Source organism: Erythranthe guttata, chromosome 1 (genome assembly GCF_056151865.1).
Source record: "Erythranthe guttata isolate IM_541 chromosome 1, IM_541, whole genome shotgun sequence".
Lineage (NCBI taxonomy): Eukaryota > Viridiplantae > Streptophyta > Magnoliopsida > Lamiales > Phrymaceae > Erythranthe > Erythranthe guttata.
Genome location: NC_142533.1, coordinates 2,651,575 through 2,676,675, shown reverse-complemented (window position 1 = coordinate 2,676,675; position 25,101 = coordinate 2,651,575). Strand labels below are relative to the sequence as shown.

General features: G+C 32.1%; 3 protein-coding genes and 1 long non-coding RNA gene across 4 annotated transcripts; 2 read left to right on the top strand and 2 right to left on the bottom strand.

Annotated features, from left to right (window-relative positions):
• Positions 1 to 208: 208 nt before the first annotated feature.
• XEG113 (xyloglucanase 113) lies at positions 209 to 4,926 on the bottom strand. The gene is made up of 13 exons (XM_012981929.2): positions 4,411 to 4,926; positions 3,303 to 3,596; positions 2,994 to 3,199; positions 2,794 to 2,899; positions 2,411 to 2,667; positions 2,168 to 2,303; positions 1,985 to 2,079; positions 1,833 to 1,886; positions 1,573 to 1,686; positions 1,101 to 1,199; positions 884 to 1,003; positions 714 to 800; positions 209 to 614 (listed from the first exon to the last, which is right to left on the bottom strand). Exons 1-13 carry the CDS (start codon positions 4,595 to 4,597, stop codon positions 447 to 449), a joined length of 1,923 nt encoding a protein of 640 aa, XP_012837383.1. The 5' UTR covers positions 4,598 to 4,926; the 3' UTR covers positions 209 to 446.
• A 2,087-nt stretch (positions 4,927 to 7,013) lies between these two features.
• Positions 7,014 to 8,646, bottom strand: LOC148772572 (uncharacterized). Its single transcript, XR_016030777.1, has 2 exons — positions 7,955 to 8,646; positions 7,014 to 7,820 (listed from the first exon to the last, which is right to left on the bottom strand). It is a non-coding gene; the product is annotated as an uncharacterized LOC148772572 (long non-coding RNA).
• LOC105957882 (protein CYTOSOLIC ABA RECEPTOR KINASE 9-like) lies at positions 7,236 to 8,580 on the top strand. Its single transcript, XM_012981857.2, has 2 exons — positions 7,236 to 7,740; positions 7,925 to 8,580. The coding sequence occupies exons 1-2, from the start codon at positions 7,236 to 7,238 to the stop codon at positions 8,578 to 8,580; spliced, it is 1,161 nt and encodes a 386-aa protein (XP_012837311.2).
• A 13,492-nt stretch (positions 8,647 to 22,138) lies between the features above and the next one.
• LOC105957940 (abscisic acid 8'-hydroxylase CYP707A2) lies at positions 22,139 to 24,443 on the top strand. The gene is made up of 7 exons (XM_012981928.2): positions 22,139 to 22,475; positions 22,584 to 22,902; positions 23,036 to 23,422; positions 23,555 to 23,729; positions 23,830 to 23,936; positions 24,061 to 24,179; positions 24,303 to 24,443. Exons 1-7 carry the CDS (start codon positions 22,270 to 22,272, stop codon positions 24,394 to 24,396), a joined length of 1,407 nt encoding a protein of 468 aa, XP_012837382.2. The 5' UTR covers positions 22,139 to 22,269; the 3' UTR covers positions 24,397 to 24,443.
• The last annotated feature ends 658 nt before the right edge of the window (positions 24,444 to 25,101 follow it).

The following is a 25,101-nucleotide window of genomic DNA, read 5'->3' as shown; positions in this document are numbered from 1 at the left end:
AAATTATCTGTGATACCGAACATCAAACAAAATCATATTACTTAGTTAATCATAGTTAATCTCCCCAACCAAACGACGCCCTGAAAATTCCCGACAAAATAACAAAATCTTTAATTATTTGAACCAGTGTACACAAAAGCTTCAACACTAGCCTATAAAAAATTATAAATTATATATATATATATATAAAAAAAAAAAAAAAAAAAAAAAGCGCAAAAATTCCTGTGATCTGTCTATAGATTTAAGAGCATATAATTCTTACAAAACACAACACCTCTCATTAAACATGAACAACATGTGTTAGAACAACTTAGTTATGTATCCAATCAGCGTTTTTTGCCGCTTTAACCTTTCTTCTCCTCCATTTTCGAGATTACTTTATCTCGTCCCCTTTTAGAATATTATAATTAGCATTTTCGCCAATAATAATAATTAATAAAATTAAATCAAAAAGGCGGGTGATCCTCTTCCGGAGTCTGTGGAGGTAATGCTTTCCAACCGGGTTTTTCATCCCAATACATATCGTAGTATATATGCCCCGGTGTTTTATTTTCCACACAGCACCAAATGCCTGGGTAGATTTTCACACGCTTTCGGAATTTTTCTTCTCTTTTCTGATCAGTACAACAAATACGTATTTTAGTACGACGAAGCAAAAAAAAAAAAAAGAATTTAAAAAAGTAAATAATAATAATAATAATAATAATTAGTACCTTGTCGGTGAATCCTAAGAAGGCTTCTTGCATTGATGAGAACTGAATGACTTTCTTATCCTTGAATGACGAGAATATGGTTTTGAACTGTTTCGAACGAGCAAAAGTTAATGACGTAATTTGAATTTGAATTAAAAAAAATCCGAATATCCAAAACTATGAAATATTACCGTTTCTTCTGTACTCCGTTTAGGGAGCTTGAGAATTCCCGCTTGAGTTGTACCGTTCGAAAGTTCACAACCTTTCGATCCTGGTACACAAAGATGCACATCGAGCCAAGAATCTTTCACCTAAATCAAAGAATAAAAGTCAAATTAATATTATTATTATTTTTATTAAATCTTCTAAAAAATTCTTCTTTTTTCTGCACGAGTTTTGAAAATTAACCTGCTGAGACATAGCTGGATTGTCGAATAATGAATACTCCCTAATATTAATCCCCGGTCCAAATTCCTCCTCAGGGAGATCTTTTAACATTAAATGAATCTGCATCACGAATATTAACATGAGGGACTACATCGGTATTTAAACTAAACAATAGGGGAGGTTTACGTAATTATTTAACTTGCATGTCTTTTACAAATTTAAATGAAAAGATACAATTTTGAAAAACATCGTAAACTTTAGCTTTTCACCAAAATATAGTGAAATGTTAAACTCGAGAAACGGCCTTTGTTTTTCACATGATTTCTTAATTTTCTTGATTAAAGTTTATTTTATGCAATAAATTGTGTTTTCTACTACATCAAGGTCATTACATAATATTAAGAAATAATATTATAGCTTCTCAAATGAAAAAAAATAAAAATAAATGCAGATATAAGAAAATAAAATTAATTTCAAGAAAGATTGTCGATACCTCAAAGACGTGATCCAACGGACAAACAAATGGCTGCCTAGTCAAAGTGCCGGGCAAAATTCCCGGGTGTCCAAACCACAGCCTGTCCAACCTGCACCATAGTGGAGGCATAACCTAATCACAAATAAGAACAAATATCACAAAATTAACAAAAAAAAAAAAAAAAACTTCATGGTTTAAATATAAAAATGAAAATAACAATTTATATCGAGACCAAAGTGTACATGATTTAAAATGTGAAAGACGAAAGCAGTTATTACCAACGTGCGACCTAATAATGAAGCGATGGCAAGTGCGGTACGTATCTGCTTCATCTGAAGAATCATTGTTCATTTGTTAGCTAAGTAACACATGTTTCTTAATTCCCACTAACAAAAAAAACGTAGAAAGAAAAAAAATTAAATTCACATACTTGGTAATTAACAAGAGCAAAGTGCGAATCTACGTTGTGCGCCCCTTCTAACATCAAATTCTTCGGTATACTGGGTTTAAATGTTAGAAATCCCCCTGCATATGATTGTCTCGAGAAATTAGCAACCGACGGAACAATTATTATAAAAAAATGGAAAGAAAAAAAAAAGACAATAAAAGTAACCTTGTGCATCGTAATATTCCGGTGGATCGTAGAACACCATAGCTTCGCGCAACCTATGGCGTTTTCCATCCGTACCAGCATACTGGAATGTAGTATGCACAGCATACGGCTCTAGTTTAAGCTGTTGGTACAAAGCCTGCCAAACAGATAAATATTTTTTTTATTAAATAAATTAATTTTTATCCGTAGGAAAAATTACAGGTGGCAATTAAGGGTTGGTCACAGAAAAAAACTGCAAAAAACCTGGACGAAGTAGGTATGTCCACTGCAAAATATACTTGCTGGTAAAAGGCCAATTTTAAGGTTTCCATCATAAGCATAGACAAGACCACTGTCTTCATCGACAGGTGGGCCCAGCTGCCTTCGAACGAGGTCGTTAAAACCGTTTTGATCCCATATTTTTTCGTCAGAGAGAAGCAATTCTTTCCATTCTCTTGCTAGTTTAATCGAAGGTGCAGTTGGCCTCCAATGAAAAATCCCTATATTGTAGGCTGCGCCAGCTGTCAAAAAAAAAACCCACAAAAAGGAGCACAAATTAGATTATATATATATATATATATATATATATATATATATATATATATATATACAAGACTTCAATGTATATATACAACAGAAAATTTTACCTAGTTTCCAATCATCCAACCGGTCATCAACTACGGTAGGTGAAACTTGATCGGTGGATGTTAAGACGTCAGCTTCGGGAAAACGTGCAAGATAAGGAAGCGGATTCTGTTCGAGAAATTTTTTGCACAATTATGAATAATTTAGCGGCAAGAAACTTTACTACGTGAAATCAAGATCATTGTCTTAGCTGAGACAGTACCTTTAACCAGACCATGTCAGTATCACACATAAGCAGCTCAAAGCCGTAAGGTAAGACAGAATCGATCAAAATGACTTTCTCTCTCCCCATCTTATGAAAAGTCGGTGTGCCCCACCCAACATCTATTGTGCTCATATGACTGCCCATGTCAAAAACCGGAACGCCCTTCCAATAAAGAGCCTCCACAAGTTTGGTGTCCATTGCACCTGAGAGAGATAGAGAGAGATAGATGAGAGAGAATCTTTTTTGTTTAGCACATGAGAATGTAATAAATTCCACGGAAAAGGGAAAAAGTATATAAATACTTACCGACAAGAAAGTTTTCGACGCCCATATCTGACAAATGTTTGACCCAAGTCAAAATGAAATCCATGAAAGCGAAGTTACCAAATGTCACGATTATAACATTGTCCTTCACCCTTTGCTGAACAAGTTCCTTTGTCAGTCGAAAAGTCTCTAATGGCGGCATTTCGGAACCAGGTGGAGGTGCTTTCCAAATCGGACTCAAAGGTGTTTTTTTAGGCCGTGATGGTAAATTTGGCGCTGAGCCAATTACTACTTCGTGAGAAGAATTAGATGCGCCATTGAAGGACGGTGAACTTGCTTCAATAATATAAAAGCGACAAAAAAGTTAAGAGAAGAGATACAAATAAATGAGGCATGAATTGATTTTATATCCACCCTTGTTATCGAAAAATCGAAATAACAGAAACTATTTTGTCGCACGTAATAAATGAAATTGAAAAACAATATCAGAAACTGGCTGCTTCGATCAAGACTAACAAACAACATTTGATTAATTTGAAGGACCGCATACGTACTTGCATACAACAACGAAATAATCTTACAGCATGGATCGAAACATATGTTCAAAATATAGATTCAAGAAACAGATTTATGCTTAAAAAGTACTACTAATTAACCCTATCGTCGAGACAATTGCTAACTCGAGTCTTATTTTACGCGGGTTTCTCAAACTACCGATCATAATAATGACGGCTAACGAGCCACACTAAATGAACATAAAGACAATCAAACACCATAAATTAAATGTTTCATAAAAGTTCAAGGAACTAAAATTTCATTTGCTTAAATTGTGAGATCAATTGCGAACTCGATTAAATGCTTTCCTCCGAGTTATAATTCGAAAATCTCGAGATCAGAAACTGAGAGATCAACCAATAGAAGTGCTTTGACTTATAATGCATTGTCCTCACAATAAATCATCCATTCACACACAATAAATCCCTCCTTCAAATTTACAATTAAATTTCATTAACCAGAACAACTAATCACACATCAAAAACCAATATTCATTCAATAGATGCTTGTTCGAATACATATACACACACGGATTCACAGTCAAAATTGAACTTCGACTAATCCACAAATTAAATAAACCCTAAAATGTACTGACCTCTAACGACGTCGCCGGCGGGAGATAAACTGGAGAACCACGGAGAAGAGACGGAATTCGAACCGGAGAAGACGGCGGAAAATACGTAAAAGGAAGACACTAAGATTCCGACAATCACGGTGGCGTAGATCGTCAAGAACAACGGTCTGGAAGTGGTCACCTCCTTCAACGCATTGTTCCCGGCCATTGATTTTTTCCGATGAACTCCAAAAAGGAGTCGGAAAAAATGAAATTGGAGTCCGAATCAGTCTGTAAACATCAATTAATTTTCATCGTAAAACATTTCTCGTTGCGATCATGGCGGGGGTCTCCGGTCTCAACTGAAACGAAGTGGCCGGAATTTCAGCCGGAATTTGATCGGAGAGAGAATAAGGGTTTTTAGGTGTAATTGTTGGGTAATTGGCTGGTAAATTAGCAATTTTAGGGTCAAAATTTGCTGTGTTTGATTTTCCCTTTCTTCTTCAGAAGGAAGGGGTCTTTGTACAGAAGATCCATTGTTGGAGGAAGATGTTGTACATTTATTACATTTTTATATATTATTTATATTTATTAGTGTATTATTGGTTTTTAATTAATTGTAATTTCTCTATTATTTATTAATTATTCATTTTAAATTATAAATTATGACAAATAAAAGAAGTAGATCTATAGATATACTTTTTTCTAAAAAAATTATCTAATTGTTTTTTTTTTTTTTTTTTTTTTTTTTTTGCTGATTTATTAAATCGAATTTAGTATTTTATTCACCTATTTATATTTATTTAAAAAATATTTGATTATCATGAATATTTCAAACTGATGCTAAATAATAAGGCTAAAATTGTCCAAAAGGTACAACCTTTAGTAGCAAGTGGTGGGCTGCTAAGCCCAAGCCCAATGTAAAAGTCAACAGCCACCGGCACTGACTGAATTTGCCAATTAAATTTATGGTTAAATTAAATTAATTGATTATTATTTATTACAATTTATTCATTTATTGCTTAAAATAGTCAGTAGAGGGAATAGTAGGAAGGAAGTGGACCATAGGTTGAATTATTATATTGTCATTTTTTAAGGGTAGGTTATACTATTTCACTAATATTTAAGTTTATTTATTTTCTTATTTAAAATAAATTAATATAAACCTTGATTTTTAGGAATAACATTTTTTTTATGAGAATTTCATATAGGTTCTATTACAAAAATGCTATATTCGGTTTTTTATTAAACGTATTTTAAACTTTGTTCGTCTAAAAAAGAAAAGTCTACCAAATTTTCTACCGATTCAATCATTAAATTCTTGCTTCGTGAGTAACTCTGAAATATCAACAAACTCGACTTAAAAAATTAATGGTTGAAAAAAATTAATTACACCACCTATTGATAATTTCTTACGTCTGATAAATTGTATTAAGAGGTGAGATATTGTTACTTTTATTTTTAGAATTAATTTTTAAATTGTTTGGATAATTAGCTTAATTATAATCCATTTTTACTCATTTTAAGATTTTAAATAAAAATGTATTGTTTAAAAGAGATCTAAAAGCTCTTCAACAATTTATTTTTGAAAATTTTAAGATTTAAAAAAAAAATTATCAAACACTTGGAAAGAACTTATAAGCTCTTTTTAACAACATATTATAAGTTGACAAAAGTTTGGAGAAAGTACATAATCAATACAATGAGTCAGATTAGGATTTTGATAGAGGTTCATTACATTTAAGCCAACACTATAGGTAGGTCCTTTTCAATACATTAACTAGTCACACAGTATGGATTTCTCTTCACTTAATAATCAATAATTAATTTATTTTTTATTAACAAATTTTGTTTTATTGACATTATATTTCTTTTTTTTTTAGATTTTTTTTAAAATAGTCAAGTTTACCAACTAATGGATAGGTTGTCATAAGAAAAGTCAAGTGTTGAGGACATGTGAATGGGAATATGCTGATTTGGGGGGTTTTGCAATCAATTTTCCCCTAACAAAAATCAAATAAAAATAAAATAGCTGTCAAAATAAGACACCTTCATTTGTCCAAAACTAAAAGAAAAGATTATATTTTACGTTCTAGTCCTATTAAAAGCATCTCGATAGGGGCTAATTTGGCACGGTCGGGCCCACGAGCCGAAAACGAGTCCGTTGGATCTAGAGCATGAAAAGAGGAGTTCGGGCCGCTAGCCCACTAAGAAAGAAGCCCAAGATACACAAGTATGTTAAGCGAAGAGCTCGCATGAAGTAGACGTCCGCTTCTTGAGTTCACATGAAGTAGACGCTCGGTAGGTGGTGAGCTGACTAAGGTACATCTAAAGATAAAATCCAAAAACAGATAAGATTGAGGCGCAAATTAAGGGCGGATATATCAAATGTAAAACCCGTAAAAATTTGGGTATGGTTGGGACGGATCTGAATCTTGACTGAAGCCGGTTGGGTCAAGTCTGAATTTTTTGGATACTTTTAACGGGCGGGCCTCGATTTTAGGCTAACCCGCCCGAGAATTGACCCATCACTACCCCTAACTTTCCCTCTTGGATTTTTCACCAACTGTTTCACTATCAAATTACCATTACTTGCAAGGATAAAACTCAGCATCAAACCAACAACTTATGCACATCCTATTCTCATGCATATGACACTAATTGTAAAATTGTAAAAATCCAAATCAATGAATCTTGATTCATAATCCTTCACTTAAACCTGAATAAATAAATAAATAAATAAATAAATAAATAAATAAATAAGGAAAAGTATATTGTCCATATTCAACTTATGCTCTAGGTTTTTAAAATAAATCCCAAGTGCATAATTAAAGATTAAAAAAAAAAAACACCTAAATGAGGCAAAGATGTGGTTCCTTGGTTTCTCAACATCAAGCAGAAGAAGCTATTTGATTGCAGGTGCAATAACACTAGTTATAATTCTCACCATCGTCCTAAGAAAATTAGCCGTCTATCTCGAGACAAATAATCAAGAAGATCATAAATCTTCAAACAAAGTATCCGATCAAAGCGACCACCGATTACCTGATCATCAAAAGCCTGCAAAATTAGAAGCAAAACCAACGCAGGGAATTGCCAATACTATAATTAACCGTTCTTCTTCTTCGATAATTAGGACATATTCACTCGAGGAGCTAAAAGTGGCCACAAGTGATTTTAGGATTCGTATTGGAGTTGGAGCAACTTCGTACGTTTATCTTGCTGAGCTCGGCGATGGCAGATTCGGAGCCGTCAAACGTGTCTTGGAAGAGAGAGGCGGCAGCCAAAAGATGTTTCTAGATGAAGTTTCGGTCCTTCTACGGATTTCACATCCGAATTTGGTCGGATTGATGGGATTCTGCCTCGAGAAAGGTAATTAAATTTCTTCGCTATATACGTTGTTCGAATATTCAATACAGTTTACGAAGCCCGAGACGACAACAGAAAACGATCTGCTCTGTTCTTTAATATCATAGCAAATAAATTTATATCGAAATTCGAAAGCAATTCCAGTTAACCAAATGACAGTTTATATAATCTATATACAATCTAACAGGAGAACAGCTTCTGCTTTTGGAATACGTACCAAACAGAAGCCTATTCGAGCGTATGCACACGCGCGAGGGCACACGCGCCGCCCTCTCCTGGTCCAACCGCCTCAGCATCGCACTCGACATCGCCTACGCCCTCGACTACCTCCACTCCGTCGCCGACCCGCCGGTGATCCACCGCGACATCAAATCGTCGAACGTCCTCCTGGTCAACGACGGCCGCGCCAAGCTGGCGGACTTCGGCCTCTGCAAGCTCGGGAGCGACGCGCAGAGCTCGCACACGCCGATCGCCGTCAAAGGATCGCTGGGGTACGTCGACACGAGCTACCTGAGCACCGGCGTCGTCTCGCCGAAGAGCGACGTGTACAGCTTCGGGGTTCTGATTCTGGAGCTACTCACGGGGATGAAATCGCTGCAGGGATCGTTCACCCTGGCGGAGTGGACGGAGGAGCGCCGGAGAAGTGACGATTTGGGGGTTCTGATGGGGATTTTGGACCCTAATTTGGGGGGTGATGTGAATGTTGAGCAATTTAGGGTTTTGATTGAGGTGGCGAATATGGCTCTGGTTTGTAACTCGGAAGCGAGGCCTGATATGACTCAGATTGCTTACAGGATTTCGAGTTGTATGCAAACTCAACTCCAATCTGAGTTGTCTGTTTAAACTCGCGAGTAGGCGACACACGCTTTATTAATTGATCACAAATTCGATTTAAAAAGCGCTACATGTAAATAACGTTAATTGATCAGTAGTAATGTATAATATCGATTCTTTATTAATTGGTAAATAATTTAACCTCCTAAACTTAGACTAAATTACAAAAAATGCCCCACTTATTCGTAATTACCAAAATTCCCCAACGTTTGTTTCCATCTAACACTGGTCCCCTTACGGCGTGATTTTTCATGGAATCTTTTTTATTACAAGTAATATTTCCCAAAAAATGCCGATTCTACCCTACAGACGTGATATTTCTTTATGTTATTTTTTAAAGGCAAAAATTACCATTGGGGGGCTTTACACGAAATCTTTACTTCTTGGGTAAATTACAACCACCCCCTACGAAAACCCCCATCTTGTTTGGGTAATTACAACCACCCCCTCAATTATAAAACTTCTTACACGTCCACCCTTGCAGTTTCAAATTTAGTGGAATCTTCGAGATTATATGGAATATTATCACTTTTGTACCCGTTTTATCGCATTCGAACTCCACATTTTGAAGCAAGATGATCATAATATGCGTTTTTTGACTTGTATATATCAGATTGTGGTGCATCAAAAATTGTATTTTTACACAAAATGAGTACAAGCTAGAGCACATTCCACGAAATCTAGATGATTATGTTGAAATTTACACCATAAGGGTGGAGGTGTAAGGAAAAATCATAGTTGAGGGGTAGATGTAATTATCCAAACAAGAGGGGTTATTTCGTAAGTTGACCATACCTCAAGAGGTGATTGTAATTTACCCATACTTCTTAAATAACACATTCACAACTTTTAGTACATCGTTACCTATTTGAGGGTAGTTTTTATCTTTAAAAAGTAGCATAAATAAATCATAAATGACATGTTTGCAGGCGTAAAATTGAAACTTTTCAAATAGTAACTGGAATCAAAAAGATTTCGTGAAAAATACACCTAAAGGGGCGGTGTAAGACGAAAACACGTGGGGGGATTTTGATAATTACGGATAGGTGAGGGAGTTTTCGTAATTTACACTTATTAATTTGCTCTACAAATATTTTCACATTTTCGAATAAAACCATATTATCTCATTTTAAATCACAAATTATAATGGGCCGGATTCTTTTAAAACTAATTGAAATTTTGTGTATGCCCACTATTTTTATTGTGGGCTATAACTTATGGGCCAAATTACTTAAAGGTGGGCCATGTGAAAGTTAGCTATTAAAAAATTAATAAGTTAAATACTTAAATATACATACTGAATAAAGATAATATAAATTAATGAGCGTGGCATGTACATTAGCAGACCACATGCACAAAACAGATAAAAAGAAAAACAGTTTTTTGACTTATAATTAAAATTAATTATTGCACTAATTCAATTAATTATTCATTTGTCAGGCCAACTGGCTTTCACTATTTCACGGTTTAATTAACGTCGTTGCGCCTTCCGTGAAGGCTAGTAACTAGGGGTGAGTTCGGGACGGGATTTCGGGAATTCGGAATTCGTGATAGAAATTTTAAATCTCAATCCCATCCCATATTATTAAATCCCGGTATATCGATATCCGATCCCTAAATATTTCGGGAATTCGGGATTATCCCATATTTTGCCTAAAAACTAAGAAATATTGTTTTTTTTTCCAATTAGTATTATTTTATACACTAAGGCCCCGTTTGGTTGCCAAGATAAGCCATGATTAACTAAATAGTTGGACTTAATTTGATGTTTGGTATCCCCAATAAATTGCCGGGTCGACCCGCCAAAATTATATAATCATGGCTTATCTTGCCTTCTAATGAGTTCTTTTTGTTGGACGTTGCAAGCTCCAATAAAATAATTGGGTTTCATTAGATTATGTAATTTTATCTTGGCTAATCTTATCTTGCCAACCAAACGGGGCCTAAACCAACTTGAATATATTATATACATACTATTGTTCTTGCACTATTTAATTTTTACCACAAAACTTGGAACAAATAAAATTTAAAAAATTTAAAAATAAGTTGAAAAGATATATTATATTGTGTTTCTCATCTCCTTGATATATATATATATATATATATATATATATATATATATATATATATATATATATATATATATATATATATATATATATATATATATATATATATATATATATATATATATATATATATATATATATATATATATATATATATATATATATATATATATGTGTGTGTGTGTGTGTGTGTGTGTGTGTGTGTGTGTGTGTGTGTGCGCGTTTTTATTTGTTTTTTTTTCTTTTTTCCTAATTCGGGATTGAACCAATTCCCGAATTCCGATCTCATATTTGTTCCTAATCATGATCCCGAATCCCGTAATGCCGAAATCCCGAAGTTTTAGTCCCAAATAGTAAAAATCTGATCGGGACGGGACGGGACGGGATCCCGAATCCCGATCCCAAAGTCCCAGCCCTACTCGTAACTAGCCTACATAACGAATTTTCATTTTTATAACAATAAAATAATAAATAATTGATTTCGACGTTATTAATTAATTATTAACTTATAATCTCCGTTCATTGTACGTATTAAGTACATGCACGCGTACGTTAATTCATAGATTAGCGAAAGCACGTGTCTGCAGTTGCATGGAATCTGCGTTTATATATATTAAGTTAATATTAATCTATATTATTATATTAGAAAAGTGAGATCTTGGCTAGGGAAATTAAATTAATTACGCACTATATTAATTAATTAAATAAATATTAATAGTAGTTAATTACTTTAATTAGTTTAGTGAACTGCTTAATCAGAGAAAAACAGTGGCAATTTGAGAGAGCCATGGGACACTCATAAGACAGCAGACACATCTGATCTTGTATGGAATTAATTATAATATTTTTTAAATGTAAATAACAAAATGCAAAAACATATAAATTTACATAAGGAATATATATACTATATATAACAGCTAATAGATGAAGAAACAAATAGGTGGAAACAATTATATATATAATATGAAATAAATAAATATATAAAATAATTTTAAAAAAATCAAAAAATAAGCTCTTGTATAGCAAATAAAATCCTTTTTAAAAAGTAAATATGTTTTAACTTCTTATTTAAGATATTGTAATACGTAAAAATAACTTATAAGCTCATTATTAAAAGAATTTTAAAAATTAATTCTAACAATAATAAGATGTAATAGTTTATCAGCTCTTAAAACAGCTTATTAATTAGATGTAAGAATTTATTAGCTGTTTAAAATAAACAGAGCCAAACAGGCTCTGACACTTGCAAATAATTTATGGTAAAATCAATCATGTATCCAGATTTTTTAGTGTGGGACGATTGTGATTTGGATTTTGATATATAACATCATATTAAAAAGTGGTTATTGAGTGGCTTCCATCCCACAACTTGCAACAAACTATTAAATAAAATAATTAAAGTAATGTGTGGGGTAGGATTAGGATGAAACTTTATACATTAATTATCAATTTTTATTTATTGATTTATTATTATTATTTATTTATTTATTGGGGTATTTCTGTTTATATCCCATCATTTTCTGTCTTCTTCCAATGATTAAAAACATTTAATTAATTAGAAAGGGCAATATCACTATTTGTGAATTTCAGGGTACAATTCAGGCCCATACTTTTATGCCTGTTACATATTAAATTTTTTATTTTATATGGTTCTCTTCTCTCATGAAAAATAAGCATGTATATATATTAATAAATTAATTAATTGAAAAAAAAAATATATTTATATTTAGGTCAAAATATTTTAATATTCTGACCTGGTTTTCTTAAACTAGTGTTGCAAAAGCAGATGGTTTCGGGTAGCACATTGTATTGATGGAGTTTAATATTTTAATTATTATCTTTTTGAATTTTAAATTATATATACATATAAATTCCCACTGCTTTAATTGAATTTAATTAGTGATGAATGATTTTATTTCAAGAAAATATCTAGTAATGTTTATCGACTACATATTATATATATGAAAGATGTGGGGTTCACTTTTGGGATTAAAATATCATTCACAATTAAATTACCCTAGTATTTATTATATATTTTTTATTTTGACCGATTAATATTTTAGCAACCAAACGGGCCTTAATTCTCCAGATATTTTTGTTGGGCCTAGATATTTTGGGCGGGTATGGGTCTAGACTGTCAATGCCAACTTTTTTTTTTTTTTTTTTTTTTATAATTTTAATATTTAATTTCTATTTTTTTAGTGTGTGTCAGTGTGTGTGTTCTTTGGGGGATTGTTTGGGTAATGAACAATTTCCAATCAAGAAGAGGACAAAATTTCTGACACGAAAGGCTGAGTTGGTGTCTGTTTCAAGAAAATCAAAGGGTGTATTTCTTGGATAGGTTCAATTTCATAATTTAATTTATCTTTTTTGGAGATAAAGTCACTAATTTAAAAAAAAAATTAGCAAAAGATAAAGTCACTAATTAAATGGCATTAAAAAGTTAATCTCCAAAAGGGATGGAATCGACACATTAATCCCAACTTTTTTTTTAAATAGCTGTAACCAAGTATTGCACAAGGGCCCACAATGATGATTAACTATTAGAGCAAGTGCGTCAATTGACCAAAATTCGAATTTTCTTGTAGACGGTCGCTACATCAAACTTGTCACACATGGTTAACCTAACGTGATTTACGTCTCTCGTATAGTTTGCAAACAATTATACTGTCGTATAGTTTGCAAACAATTATACGAGAGTATAATTTTTTTACCCAATACACATATATACATATTGTTGCAGTTGGCTGCAAGTTTCTTCATTATGATCAGAAAAGAAAAAAGTACGGCATAATGATTTTCCAAAGATTCACAAAATTAACCCACCTTTTTATCAATTTTTATAATTTACTACTCACTAATTAATACAAATACGCGTTCAAATTTAATTCATTACAATTTGCATGTATATATAAAAAAAAAATTAAGCTCAAACAAGTTTTTAACAAAAGATTTTGAAATCGAACATCAAGTAGCTTGATTCGATTTTCAACACTACACATTTCATTATATTTACGGATCGATGTTATAAACGAACTTTATTTGACAATCGATTCGTTAATACCGAATTAAATAACTTGATCTGATTTTCAACCCTAACTAGTAATAGAGGGGGATAACAAGACAATTAAACTTTCAATTAACTGATTTGATTAGTGTGAGATTAAGAAGAAGCCATGTGTAAGACCATAAACCAAGTGGTACTACAAAGTTGGATTCGTATGCAACTTAACATGTTAATTAGGCTAGCTAAGTTAATTAGTTAAATTGAACTAATTAGTGCTCTTAAACCACATAATTAGTCATGTTAGGCTTGCTGCTAGCTAATTTAATTAGCTCAAGTAAAACCCTAGAATATTTTGATCTAATCTATAATTAAATTAGAACTATAATATATATATAGTCTAAAAATTATATTTTTATGTTTTAATTAATTATAAGAAAAGGTAAATATAAATAAATACTTTATAATAAATCAAGGAAACGTCACATTTTTTTATTATGCTAATTTATCTCACTCTCGTATAATAGCGTAAACGGGCTTCATTAATTACTAGTATTTGATATATATATACAATCATACATGATTCATGTATCACAGAAAAATAAAATAAAAAATTCGAAAGAAAAAAAAAATTAATAATAATAATAATAATAATAATAAAAAAAAAAAAAAAATAATAATAATAATAATAATAATAATAATAATAATAATAATATAATAATAATAATAATAATAATAATAATAATAATAATAATAATAATAATAATAATAATAATAATAATAATAAAATATTGATAAATAATAAAAAACGGAAAAAGAAAGGGCTAAATACACTTTGCACCCTTAAACTATAGGGGTGGTAACACTTACCCCCTTAAAGTTACAAATGTAACACTTACCCCCCTCATTAATGAATTTAATGATAAAACTTTGACTTTGAATGATGTGGCATTTTTTCTTCCCAAATTGTCCTTCTAGCTATTATATTAATGCATATACAATAAAATAGTTTCAATAATATTTCAAAAACTAAAATTTATAAAATATAATAATTATTAAAAAAATATTTTGATTTATGTTTAACTCCACATTTTAATTACTATAGACCCTAATATAAATAAAAATCTCAATATTTTAAAAAATATATAAAATACGTTAAACATTCGCGAGAAAAAAATATTCAAGACTTAAATGGCCAATTTTTTTATAATAATTATTGATTTGAAAATTTATTTAAGTTACTTAAATATAAATTTTAATAAAATAATATTTAAATATTTAGACGTTTAAATTATAATTTCTTATTAACTTTTGAATACATTTTGTGATTCTCCGAGTAAAAAGTGAGATGATTATATTAGAGTCATATACGCATTAAAATAACTATATAAACTATAAAATTATACTTAAAATTCGAATAATCGTTAACTTTTTGTTAGCTACAAATGAACACAAGGTAAAACAAAAATAAACTAAAATTCAATTTTTTTCATTCATAGATTTACAATATTGAGATAATAAAATTAAGTTTTGGCAAAGTTGCCGAATTTTTTATTATTACATATTCATTATTTATTTAATGGCTATAAGGACAATTTGGGAAGAAAAAATGCCACATCATTCAAAGTCAAAGTTATACCTTTAAATTCATTAATGAGGGGGGTAAGTGTTACATTTGTAACTTTAAGGGGGTAAGTGTTACCACCCTTATAGTTTAAGGGTGCAAACTGTATTTAGCCCAAAAAGAAAAATTAAAGACATTTCCGACATTGGCAACTGAAATCAACTAACCACTTTTTGTTGACATAATTTCAGGCAAAGAATTAGATGTGTTGACTACTGTTGTATCTATATCCAAAAACCGTGTCTAGACAATGTGCATGACTCATAAATACTATCAATATCAACTCATCTAAATTTATAATATTAAGATTTGAATTATTTATTGGGAAACTTTTTTTGGGTGGATTGTGTTTGGCTAAGTATATAAGCTGTATAAATAGTTTACGTACAAACTGTAAAATGACTTTATGTAGTAGAACTACGGATTACTTTGAGTCATTCTAAGGTGGTTTTTGCAAAAGCTTACTAAAAAGTTAAATTTACTAATTGTGAGTTAAGTTGATGTTAAGCTGTTTTTAAAATGTTGGAGGTGTTTGCAAATATGTTGGAATATCAAGTTAAATAAAAAAAATTAGGTTCACGAGTGCTTATCAAATTGTAACTTTAAACAGCTTATTTTAAGAGAAATAGAAGCAAAAGCTGGTGTTGCGTAAACACTTCATGATTCAGGTGGTGTTTACAAACGTTTTTCCAAAATAATTATAAGCTTCCTTTGGTTCAAAATCAGTTATTTTTAAACATTAAAAAACTCATAATCACTTTGGAAAAGCGTCTACAAACACAACTTTAAATTTCAAAAACTCAGAATCACTTTTCAAAAGTGTACAAAGCGTGTGCATTTATAATGATAAATACATATAGAAGTATAACACATGATTAGGTAGTTGACCATATATCCCAAAGGCCCTAGCTAATTTAATGTGTAAAGTTACATAAATATAGCCACGTTGACTTTTATTTATTTGGTCCATAAGAGATTTTCCATTCAATATAAAGTTTGTTATAAATTCGTGGCAGTGCAATTTAATACATACAGGTCTGGAATTATTTGTTCTTCAATAATTATTTAGGTTGAAAATTGATGTTACACATTCTAGTCTAGTTTAGTCATTTAATTTTGTTTTGACTTTTATATATGATGATATAGGGACCAAAAGTAAATAAACAAGAGATGAATTTACTAGGGTTGAGAGCAGCGCCCCTGATTTTTTTTAATTTTTTTTTCGGAGTAACTTGCAAAAAACGCTATAAATAAGTAACGGGCAAAATTATAGTTTTTGTCCCTTAAGTTTGCACTAATTTCACATTAGGTCCCTTATATTTCAGTAATTTAATAATTTTAGTCGTTTCTGTGAATATACCTCCAGTTCGTCAATTAAAACAAGGGTAAATTACAGACACCCCCCTGAGGTATATATGGTCAAATTACAAAATACCCCTATTGTTTGGATAATAACAACCACCCCCTCAACTCCTCAAATTTAGTGGAATCTTCGAGATTATATGGAATATTATCACTTTTGTACCCGTTTTATCCCATTCAAACTCTACATTATGAAGCAAGATGATCATAATATGTGATTTTTAGCTTGTATATATCAGTTTGTGGTGCATCGAAAATAGTATTTTTACACAAAACGAGTACAAATTAGAGCACATTACACGGAATCTAGATGATTATGTTGAATTTGGCACCATAAGGGTGGAGGTGTAAGAAAAAAACATAGTTGAGGGGGGTGGATGTAATTATCCAAACAAGAGGGTTTTTTTTTGTAATTTGACCATATCTCAGGGGGGGTGTTTGTAATTTACCCTTAAAACAATGATGGGCACGTGCATGATTACGTTAGGAACTAACGAAACTAACCGAAAGTCTTATATATTTGAAACATGAGGAACTAAATATTTTTTTTTCGAACAGAGTGGACCAAATATGAATTATAGGTAAATTTTGTAGGCGCAATTAGGTTTAACTAAATTGCAACACCTGTAAAAAAAAAAAAAAAAAAAAAAAAAGAGGTAGTGTCCGGCGGATATATTAGAAGGGATAGACTTTAGCCGAACCCACATATAACCATCTCAATTATCATATTACACGTTACTGCAAAGCCATATAATTCGAATAAATTAATATATATCCGTATATTTAATTATTAAATATACGGATATATACTAGTAGTTCTCGAAATGTAATTTTATTAGCAATAAGAATACGCTCATTTTTTGTCCGTAAATTTAGGTCCCTCGCGTGTGGGCGCGTCTATGAACAACACGGACGAAGTATGTGAACAATGACGACGGGTGTGCCCTAGGCAAGTAGTGTCAAATTTTCAGTCAATCTCAAAAGTTTGCCGCTAATTTGAAGGCAATTTCAAAAATTCGCTCAATTTTAGAGATTCATTGCCCAATTTACAAAAGTTCACTAACCATTTTTCATTAGTTACATGTCGATTTTCAGACAATTTTCAAAGTTAATATGTAATCAATATTCATTTCAATAATTTTCGGAAGTTTACTTTGAAATATTCGTAAGTTCACTGCGAATTATTTGACCAAAATATTCAAATTTCAGAACTTGGAATTCAATAATTGCATAATTTTAGTATTAAATATATTTGAAAATATTAAATTTCATATATTTATTGTGGGTTTAATTTGTGTTTTTGCAATAAGAAAAATAAATAAAAAATCTAAAAATCCTATTAAAACTCAAAAAATATCGTTGATTATTCCTTCAAAAAAAAAAGTAAGAAAAGAAGACGTAAACCCTAGTAGCTAAAACTTAATGAAGTTGCTAAATTTGGAAAATATATATCGAAGATTGAAATAGACACGCATCACCGATCAAAACTAGGTTTAGCCGAAATGGTCGGAAAGCAAAAAAAAGTTTGTGAATTGTGTGTGGAGTATATGTTTACACGTACACACTGCATGCACAAACTAACTCATTTAACTTTGCAGAAATTAAACTAAGGAGTGAGTGAGTCATCACATATATAGATATATATATATATATATCTATTTATAGATTTGAGTGGTTTCATGCATATATGTTATTTGGGATCAAAGGACACGTGTTTCGTTCACTTATGATCTTTTCAAACGCTTTCTTTAACTTCTCTGTGTGTGTCATCTGTCCTGCCTCTGCGGTACTCCAAGAACTAGTGTTTTAATATGTAGTAATATCTTTTGCAGGTATATATATATATATATATATATATATATATATATATATATATATATATATATATATATATATATATATATATATATATATATATTGGGGTAATTAAGACACCTGTGAGTTTTGATGTATGTAGAATTAATGGTAGCTCGTGTGACGGTTTTGAAGTGTTTACGTCCGGTGAAATACATCGATCGTGTGATTTTGCGATGTATATCTATACATACGTGTATGGGTATTTAGTTGGTGGTTATTTATATAGAATGTTGTTTGTTAACCAATTTTTCGGAAAATCTGTTACGAATAATGGAAAACCATTACATATCTACGGTGCAAAATTACATGGTGTATATTTTACCAGGTGTACCATCTCATGAACCGGCTCGTGACAATTGCGAGTGCACGGATTTGTTACATGGGTGAATTTCAATTTCCGAAGGTTTCGAGAGCAACTCCCTCGAAAAAGGATTTAGAACATTATTTTTGCATAAAAAGTTTGACAAAATTAGAAAATAGAAAGAAAAAAAATAATAATAATTTAGATTTTCTTCTACATTAATTTGAATTTTTTGATGGGGTAAGTAAAAGTATAGGTATAATACAATAGAACAATTTTCAATTGAAGCTGAGCTTGAGTCCATCTTTGCCAAATGGTTGACTCGTCCCTAGCTCGTGGGTCCACAATTTGCGAAAGAATGATCGGAGGATTGTTTTGCACGAGCTCCGAGCTTTTGCTGGATCGGAGGAGAGAAATAACTTGTGATCACATGCATATGAGCTCATACTAAATTATATATTACTACATTAGAATTAGATACTACGTGAAATCTTCGATTTTTTCTCTTCCTCTATCCATATCTCATAAGTACATAATCAATAGAGAAAATGTGCTCGGTGTTGAAGTATAATCAATGAGACGAATCATCACAATTAAGAAAAACATTAGTTAATAAATTAGAAACATTTGATATTTTTCAATAATCCACGCGATATTCCGATAAGTACGGGATCCGAAAGATTTCCCTCGGTTTAGCCCTACGTAAATTCGATCTATACACATTCAAAAGGAACTTTTGGAGAAAAACGACGTCGTCTAAAGTGCCTAAGTCTATGTCGAACTTAAACATATAACCTTTTTAGTCTTTGGGTCTAGCTCAAATTTAACAAGTTTTAGTTGTCCCATTGAATTTCTTTTTGGGAAAAAATCACGGTCACCCTCCTGAGTTAATACCAAATTATGGAAAACCCTCTTGTTTGGGTAATTACAACCAACCCTTAAACTATGTACTTCTTTACGAAAAAAACTCTTCATTTAGTAGGTAAATTTGACACCATAAGGATGAAAGTGTAAGACAATACATAGTTGATAGGTGGTTGTAATTACTCAAACAGAGGAAAATATTTTTTAGGGCAAATTACGGCCACCCCCTGATGTATGGTCAAATTACGAAAAAACCCCTCTTGTTTGGGTAATTACAGCCACCCCCCTCCTTTTAAATATTTTTACGTAAAATTTATGTAATTCGGTTATTTACCGAACCAAATCGTATATTTTGTTCGGTAAACGGTATGAAATGTTGGCGTACCGAAATTTTGGTCCGGTTTTACCGAATTAACATCCCTAAAATTACCTCTGGAGGGGTCTTTGCGTAAGATAAATACATAGTTGAGGGGGTGGCTGTAATTACCCAAACAGGAGGGGGTTTCGTAATTTAACCATAGCTCAGGGGAGTGGCCGTAATTTGCCCTATTTTTTATAATTTGAGCTTATCTTAGGGGACTGGCCGTAATTTACCCTTCTTTTTATATCCTGCACCTTAATTAATATTATTATTGCAAAACTCAGAAAGAATCATAACATCCTTGTGCATAATTCAATGTTTCCATACATTTTTTCATCAAGGAAGACTGAATATTTTAACAATTTTTTTTTTAAACTATATATAGTTAAATTTCATCCAAATTTTGTTCGTCGGCCTTTTCTGTTAGGTCATGCACAATTGCACATTCAATGGAAGCTTAAATAACGTGAACATACAATTATTGGTGGAGACACAAGTTTTGAGTACCTAACTATTTAGTACAAGAAAATTATTTACTTCTTTTTTTTATTTTGCATCAATTGTTTCCGAGAATAATAAGTTAATTACGCACAAGATAATATGCAACGTCCTATGCAGGAAGGTTGGCTAGAGATTTCTTGTAAAAACGCTAGCCCTAACTACTTCGTTTGATATTCTATGTACCAAATTAATTTGTCCGATATGCAAACTACTGCACGCGAACAAGATTCGTCAAGTGTGCATTCGCAGTTGCAGTTTCCTTTAATTAGTGATAAATAAAATAAAGTATACATACCCAATTATTAATTTCATTTAATTTCTTGATTTTACTTTTCATATATAGTGTTGTTATTTTTTGACAGTTGTTAACTCATGTACGATGCATGTCTTAAATTTTTTTTAACTATTACAAGTCATTCAAAACTCATTCTTGCTCTCATTATTGCGTGCTCTTTAAATTGTATATATAATCAATATATATTACAATCGACAATGCATATATATATATATATTTAATTAAATAATACTATTCTTGTTTTTTCTACTTTATATATATTTAATAAATAGTATTGTAATATAAAAGTATATGATTGTGAAATAAATATTATTGCAAGTGGACAAAGATTGTGATGGTACGGATGACAACTTACATGCTAAATACAGAGTCTCACAATCATATATGCGAACTGCAAATCATATAAGACGCGTAAATCGTATTAATTGAATTATATATCACTGAAGTGACCTAAAAAATGTGGTAAAAATTTCCAATATATTTGTTGTTTTAGCTCAAAAAAAGGGGTTGTTTCCTCGAACCATATAAATAATAGGGCAAATTAGATGCGCCTCCCTCAAAAATATTTTTTTACAGCTAAAAGAATCTGCAACTTTTTGCTATTTGCTAAAGGTCCTTTTTTAGGGCTTAGCTAGAGAATTTAAACTCAGTATTACACAGATTAGTAAGAGTTTAGTTACGGAGTATAATTATGTTCACTAATCATTTACCATCGAATACTTACCTATTTGCAATCATCTCTCTACCAAATCATATAGCAACCAACAAAATACATAGATATATGTGCGTGAATGTGATTATATTTGCATGTGCGCGCATCAATTTGTGTGATGTGTGTGCGCGTTTGTATGACTATGTATAGAAGCGTTTCGATAATGACAACGAAGAAGAGCAAAAATCGAACATAAGACATGGATAAATGACTTTCAACAAATTACCAAAATCACATTATCTTGAATTTTAGTATCTAGGGGTGATTGGCAAATTGCCCCTAAAATAATAATACCCCCTCGACTATACTAGTGGTGGTCAACCAAAAACACTCTCCAAACACAACCCCCTCTTTGTCTCTCATTATCTATCATATTAATATACATGTACCTTATATACGTACACACGTACATATATAGATAGATACACACAAAAAAAAAAAAAAAAAAAGAAACTCTCTTCCTACTTTCTCTCTCTAGCCTCACACAACTAAATGAGCTGGAAGTGGAGGGAGATTCCGTGTGAGGGATTCTAGCTGTAAAATTGTTAAATCCCCAATTTCTTTATCTTTTCTTGCCTCCCTCCTTATCTCTATATATACCCCCTCTCATTTCACTTCATCACCACAATCAAGAAAGCAAAGGAAAAAAAAAAAATCCAATCTTTCTTTGAACCCATAAAGAAAAACAAAAGCTGCTACAACACCAAAAGAAGAAAACCCAATCATTAAAACAAAAAAATCAAGAAACATGGGATTCAACATGCCCTTGGTTTTCTTGTTAGCATCATTAGTTATCTCATTCTTTGCCCTAAAATGGATCCTCAAAAAAATCATGTCTTTAGGGCATGTAAAGTTGCCACTGCCACCTGGCACAATGGGTTGGCCTTACATCGGTGAAACCTTCCATCTCTACTCCCAAAACCCAAACACTTTCTTTGCATCCAAAGTCAAGAAGTAAGCTCAATTTCCCCACAACCCTTTTCTTATTTACCAATAAAGATTCAATCTTTATCGATTTCTTGAACTAAACTAATTTTTTTTATTGCAATTTTTTTTCAACAGGTATGGTTCTATATTCAAGACCCATGTATTAGGTTGCCCATGTGTAATGATTTCAAGCCCAGATGCAGCAAAAACAGTACTTGTAACAAGAGCTCACCTTTTTAAGCCTACATTCCCAGCAAGCAAAGAGAGGATGTTAGGCAAGCAGGCAATTTTCTTCCATCAAGGCGACTACCATTCAAAGCTGAGGAAGCTCGTCCTCCGTGCGTTTACGCCCGATTCGATCAAGAACATCGTCCCCGATATCGAATCGTTGGCCATCACCTCCCTACAATCATGGGATGGCAAATTGATCACCACTTTTCAAGAAATGAAAACTGTATGTTCTTGATCTTGATTTTGATTTCTCTTACCTCAAAACAGAGCAACAAAAAACAGAGGAAAAAACAGGGGATCCCCTCTTTTTGTACTTTTCTTAACTAATCAGCTTCAAATTATGATTTTTCTTGCAGTATGCATTCAATGTGGCATTGCTGTCAATACTTGGGAAAGATGAGGTTTTGTACAGGGAGGATCTCAAGAGATGCTACTACGATCTCGAGAAGGGGTACAATTCGATGCCGATTAATCTACCGGGAACGCTGTTCCACAAGGCAATGAAAGCTCGAAAGCAGCTCTCGAAGATCCTGGCAAAAATCTTGTCACTGAGAAGAGAGATGAAGCAGAGCCACAATGATCTTTTGGGATCATTCATGGAAGATTCCGAAGGACTAACCGACGAACAAATCGCGGATAATATTATCGGAGTTATTTTCGCGGCCCGCGATACAACGGCTAGTATACTCACTTGGATTCTCAAGTTCCTTGCTGAGAATCCAACTGTTCTTCAAGCTGTCACTGTAAGAATCTAATCTAACCCCACAAAATAAAATAAATAAAGATTTGGACTTTTTCTTTTTCTTTTTTGTGATCATAGTTTCTTGAATTTTTTGACTTAAAAAAAAAAATATGTTCTTGGTGAATTTTTACAGGAGGAGCAAGAGGAAGTAATGAAGGGTAAAGAAGAGTGTGGTGAGGAGAAAGCATTGACTTGGGGAGATACCAAAAAGATGCCGTTGACCAAAAGGGTTATTCAAGAAACACTCAGGGTTGCTTCCATCTTATCTTTTACTTTCAGAGAAGCTGTTGAAGATGTTGAATTCAATGGTATTATGTTATTTAATTTATCAGATTATTTATTTATTTAATTATTTTCAAGAATGTTTTACTGAATTTATTTTGTTTTCTTGATTGATTTTTTTAACAGGATATCTAATTCCAAAGGGATGGAAAGTGATGCCACTCTTCAGAAACATTCACCACAGCCCAGAAAATTTCCCAGAGCCAGAAAAATTTGACCCTTCAAGATTTGAGGTAAATTACCATTATACCCCCCCCCCCCCCCCACAAGTCCCATTCATATAATCTCCATGCTTTAATTATTTTTTCCATGATCTGAGGGGAGAGACTAAAGAGTGTATCCTCTAAAATGTGACAGGTGTCACCTAAGCCCAATACATTCATGCCATTTGGCAATGGGGTCCACTCCTGCCCAGGCAATGAGTTAGCCAAGCTTGAGATCATGGTTCTATTACACCATCTAACCACAAAGTACAGGTAAAAAGAAAAAACAGACAAATAATCATAAACCTCAATCAATTTCTTTTTTTAATTTAATTATTTGTTCTAAAAATAGTAATGGCAAAATTCTGATTAGGGTTTTGTTCCAATGTTTTGCAGGTGGTCTATGATGGCCCCACAGAATGGAATACAGTATGGACCATTTCCTCTTCCCCAGAATGGTTTGCCAATTAAGCTCTCCCTCAAGAAATAACAAATAATTTATTGTTTAAAAGTTATATATTAAAAAGAAAAGAAAAATACAATTTTCTTGATCAAAGAATGATGAAGAAAATAATATAAACAAGAAAGAGGTTGAGGAGGGGGGCCCACCAAAAAAAACCAGAAGAAGATTTCTGGTGTGAGGGAAACAGCAAGAGGAAGCCAACTGTACATAGAGACAAATTCATTTTTCTACTAGGATATGAGAAGTTCAAGATCAATTAGGTTGATTGTAATACTAATTATGTTATTAGGGAAATATATATTTTTTTTATTTTTTTTTTTATTTTTTTCTCTTCATTATTATGTTTTTTTAACATGTAAAAAGTCCGCAAGGCGATTTAATGGAAGTAGCATTGGTTAATAATTGTTATGTTAAGGTTCTCTACTCCGTTCTGCAAATTTCAGTCAGCCCCCCACATAAAGTTAAATTACAAAAAAAAAAAAAAAAAATTGTTTGGGTAATTACAAATACCCCTTTAATTATGTATTTTCTTAAGAAAAAAAATAAAAAAAACCCTTCATTCAGTAGGTATATTAACCAAGTCAATCGATTGTTGACCTGTAACCAAAATCGACAAGTACTATTATATAGAGTTAATTACGGGTCGGGTTTTTACCCGACCCGCGGAATGGCAATAAAAGATCCTAATCTTGTTCTCTCTCCTCTCTCACACACACCTATGCGCGTGGTTTG